This window comes from Carlito syrichta, unplaced genomic scaffold (genome assembly GCF_000164805.1).
Source record: "Carlito syrichta isolate Samal-C Ts95f unplaced genomic scaffold, Tarsius_syrichta-2.0.1 Scaffold306975, whole genome shotgun sequence".
NCBI lineage: Eukaryota > Metazoa > Chordata > Mammalia > Primates > Tarsiidae > Carlito > Carlito syrichta.
Window position 1 is genome coordinate 113,028 of NW_007251071.1, and position 4,163 is coordinate 117,190.

General features: G+C 38.1%; 1 protein-coding gene across 2 annotated transcripts in view; it reads left to right on the plus strand.

Moving 5' to 3' along the window:
• Nucleotides 1-14: 14 nt before the first annotated feature.
• The window catches only part of LOC103265994 (COMM domain-containing protein 3), a 14,705-nt gene continuing 10,556 nt past the window's right edge, over nt 15-4,163 (plus strand). The window contains exons 1-8 of one of the 2 annotated variants that reach the window (XM_008063633.1): nt 15-233; nt 1,569-1,680; nt 1,792-1,855; nt 1,952-1,986; nt 2,352-2,412; nt 2,502-2,558; nt 2,652-2,711; nt 3,626-3,996. In XM_008063633.1, coding sequence (XP_008061824.1) covers nt 95-233; nt 1,569-1,680; nt 1,792-1,855; nt 1,952-1,986; nt 2,352-2,412; nt 2,502-2,558; nt 2,652-2,711; nt 3,626-3,685 — 588 coding nt within the window. In that variant the 5' untranslated portion in view covers nt 15-94 and the 3' untranslated portion in view covers nt 3,686-3,996. Of the gene's footprint in view, nt 234-1,568; nt 1,681-1,791; nt 1,856-1,951; nt 1,987-2,351; nt 2,413-2,501; nt 2,559-2,651; nt 2,712-3,625; nt 3,997-4,163 lie in introns of those variants that run through there. The other variant, XM_008063634.2, reaches the window with a different exon arrangement.

A 4,163-nucleotide genomic window follows, 5' to 3' on the forward strand; every position in this document is an offset into this window, starting at 1 on the left:
CACCGCCCGGAGCCGCGTGCGCGCGCGGCCGCATCAGCTGAGCGCGCGGCGCGTGTCACGTGGTGCGCGTGTCGAAGGTCACGGCGCGCGCACAATGGAGCTCTCGGAGTCTGTGCAGAAAGGCTTCCAGATGCTGGCCGATCCTGGCTCCTTCGACTCCAACGCCTTCACGCTTCTCCTCCGGGCGGCTTTCCAGAGCCTGCTGGACGCCCAGGCGGACGAGGCCGTGTTAGGTAAGCCGCTCGGCTCGGAGCTGGATCGGCCGGGGTGGAGGGGCGCTCGGAGAAGAGGAGCGAGACGGAGAGCGAGGGGGAAAGCCCCGGGAAGAGGAAGTCTCCGGGCTTTGCCCTTCGCTCCGGACGGAGTGTGGGGAGGTGACTCTGCCGGGACCCAGCGCGGACCCTGAGCATTGTTCTGGCCCCACTTGGCACCTGCACATAGCTAGCTACACGTTCCTGGCCTGGTTTCCCTCCCAGTCTCTTTGTTCCTTTGTAAAGCTCGTGTTCAAGTCTTGTTTGTGGCCTAAACTGCTAAGGTTTTTAGCCTTGTCTGAGGCTGCGGCTGTTTTGACACTTGGACTTCATCTGGGGAACTCCCTGCAATTCAAGCTTCCAGGGCTAGGCTGGCAAACGTTTAAAAGGGTGTGTTTCCGAAGTAATTAGTAGGTCAAACAGTGTTGACATTTGCCAACTTAGAGAGTACCTCAAGCTCTGTGATCACTCACACACTCTAGTTCGTTGTGTTTTAAATAGGTTCTACACCTAGAACCTTAAAATATGATGCATAACTTTGTTCCGTACCAGTTACCAGGAAGCTAGTCTCAAGCGATCCGGTCAGTGATTGCGGAGTGCACTGTCAGTATGGATTGAAGACATATTTTAAGACAGAACGCTTGTAGATGGTTTTCTTAAATATAAATATCACAACAATTCAAATTTTTCCTGTAGTTTCATGAAATAAGCACTTGTACAAAAAGTATGAAAGTGGAAGTTCTTCAAACGAAAATAGTTACAACCACCACCTGGGTTGATCTCAAAAAAAAAAAAAAAAAATGTTAAACCCTGAGAATTCTGATGTAATTTTGAAATTTATGTTGTATATTCTGAATTCCTGCCCTCCTTTTCACCTCCTTTATGTATTTATTCCACGGAGCCTGTTACCCTAAAATGCATCAGTTTTAGAATGAAAGTTTATTCATTCTAAAATTTACACTATGTAAAATATTTATCTTCTTGTTTTTCCTTTGAATTTACTCCACCCAGTGTTTCAATGACCATTGTATTATTTTTTGTTCCTTTGAAGCTATCATGGTTTTTTAAAATAGCAAAAACGTTAAGACAAAATAAGTTAATTGAAACCAGATAACATAATTATTGATATATTCTCTTTATTGTTTTGCAATTGACCTTATTACTTATCTAATTTACTTATAATTGACAGTCTTTATATTTGAATTATTTTTGTTATCTTATTAAAAGGGATTTTTACCCAAGTTAAAATATCCTTTCTAGGAACATGACTATAAAGAATTGTTATCACAGGCATTACTGGCAATTAATTTATTTTAGATCACCCAGACTTGAAACACATCGACCCAGTGGTTTTAAAACATTGTCATGCAGCTGCTTCAACTTACATACTGGAGGCAGGAAAGCATCGAGCTGACAAATCAACTCTAAGGTACAGGATTTATTTAAATATCCATAAATATTCAAATACTACCCTTATGATTTCAATTTCAGTTTTAAAAATTGAGACTAAACTTTGGCTTTTTTTTTTTTTTCCTTCTAGCACTTATCTAGAAGACTGTAAATTTGACAGAGAGCGAATAGAACTGTTTTGCACGGAATATCAGGTTACTGACTCTAAAGTTTTAAAAATTGCTATTTTTCTTCTACTCTGTTTGCAAAGATTTGTTTTATTTCTTCCTTCCTTTCTTTTTCCTCCCCAGAATAATAAGAATTCCCTAGAAATCTTACTGGGAAGGTAGGTACTGTATAAGGTGTCAAGCTGAGGCACTTTTCACTTGCAGGTATGAATAGAGGGTGCTGGTGTGGAGCAAAACAGGGCAAAAAATCCAGGGATCTCAACCCAAGGAAAAGAGGCCAAAGGACAAGTCAAATAATTGAAGTTAGCCTAATGTTTTAAAAATAAAGTTTATAAAGTTTATTGAGATGATGTTTACCTACTCTTTTACTATTCAGAATTTGAAAATAAAGTTTAATAATATTTTAAACTCAGAATGGATTAAAATGAGTTGGGGGTAGAAGGTAGACACCATTCTTAGTAGATATAAATACTGGAAGTTTTTATGTAGACATTATGTGGAAAGTTACCACTGTCTCTTTCAGTATAGGCAGATCTCTCCCTCATATAACTGATGTTTCTTGGCGCTTGGAATATCAGATAAAGGTAAAGTTTAACAGACTTCTCTAGGGGGATTTAGGGAATTTTTTAAAAATAGGTTTAAAGTCTGATATGTATGTGTTGTGTTGTTTTAGACAAATCAACTTCATAAGATGTACAGACCAGCATATTTAGTGACCTTAAATGTACAGGTATTTATAAATAAGCCCTGTCCAAAAATGAACTGTGTAGTGAAATTTTAAAATTTTCTTGATTTAAATAAACAGCATTTTTTTCTTCCCTAGAACACCGATTCCCCATCCTACCCAGAGATTAGTTTCAGTTGCAACATGGAACAATTACAGGTGTAGTATTAGGATTTGTCAATATGCCTGTCTTCTTATAAATGTTTGAGAATTAAGCTTTTTTCAAAAGAAAAATAATCTAACCATCTGTCAGCAAATAATGAAGGTTGGTTAAAGATTTAGTGGGAAGGGGGCTTTAAAAGTAATATTTTAACATAGGCTTCACTGCTAAAATTAAGATGTTATGAATAGAGAATTTATATTTGTTGTTCCTTATTAAAATAAACTTCTGAAGTGTAGTGTTTAGTGTAAAGTTCTTCTATTCATGATGAGTTTGACCCAATGGGATTAAGCAAAATTAAGACATGGCTTTGAAAATGTCATCTTTGCATTCAGAAATTGAATCAAACTTTCAAAATTGGATTTTGAAACCGGTCTTTAGTGAATTTGTATAAAGGAGGAAATATACAGAAAATTCCAAAACTGTTTATATTGCCAATTTAAGACTGGAGAAGTTCAAAAACTACATCGATTAATGGATATGACAACGAATTTATTTCTTGCTACTTTAAAAAAAATGAAGATCATTACTGGAAATGTAGGTGAAATTGAATTTTTAAAGGCATCTTCTGCAGAGTTGTTTTATTGTAACTATTAATCAAACTTTAAACTTTCAGAAAATGTATACAGCATAATCTTTGATAGATAACTTGAGAAAATTTAGATATGCCTTGCCTGTTAAGGTGTTTCGGTTAGAAATCATGTTTCAATGTGAGGGCAAAGAGCCGGTTTGAAGATGAGATATTTCAGAGAAAACGCTTCTTTTGACTGATGGTGGTTTGTCAAAGGTTAAAATCCTTCTGAATTTTAAACGGGTTTAGAAAGTGTCCTGACTTTTTTCTTGTATCTTTCTTGAACTTGCATAGTCTTTCCGTGTTTTATCCTAAAGAAGTGGCATTGTATACGTCTTTTAGGACTTGGTGGGGAAACTTAAAGATGCTTCAAAAAGCCTGGAAAGAGCAACCCAGTTGTAACTCGGGGACGCTAACGACCCGCCCGAGTTAGAGGAAAACCAGAAACGCCTTGCCTTCCCTGAACCGTCGTTTGTGCGAGCTGGATGTCCTCCCCTTTCAGTAGAGAAAATTTTTCCTTTTGAGTTTATGCCATTCATCAAGTTTGACACTTTTTTTTACACTTGTGAAAGGGTTAAGAGGGGAATTATGCCTGAGGATTTGAATCGTTTTTAGTATTAACTGTCCGTTTATCCTGTTTGATCTTCAAGTCGTGTGAAAGGAAGCAGACAGTATTACACGCTGAATAAATAAGGTGTTGTTTTCCACAAAAAGAGTGGTGATATTTTGTTTTGATGTGAGTTTGTGTGTTAATTATTACTTTGTGTGAAGAGCTAGATACGGGTGGTGTTAACTTTTAACGATCGCCTTTTCTCTGGATTAAAGTTAGACACGGCGGGAAGGGATGCGGTCCCCGGGGTCTGTGACGACCCCAGCTCCG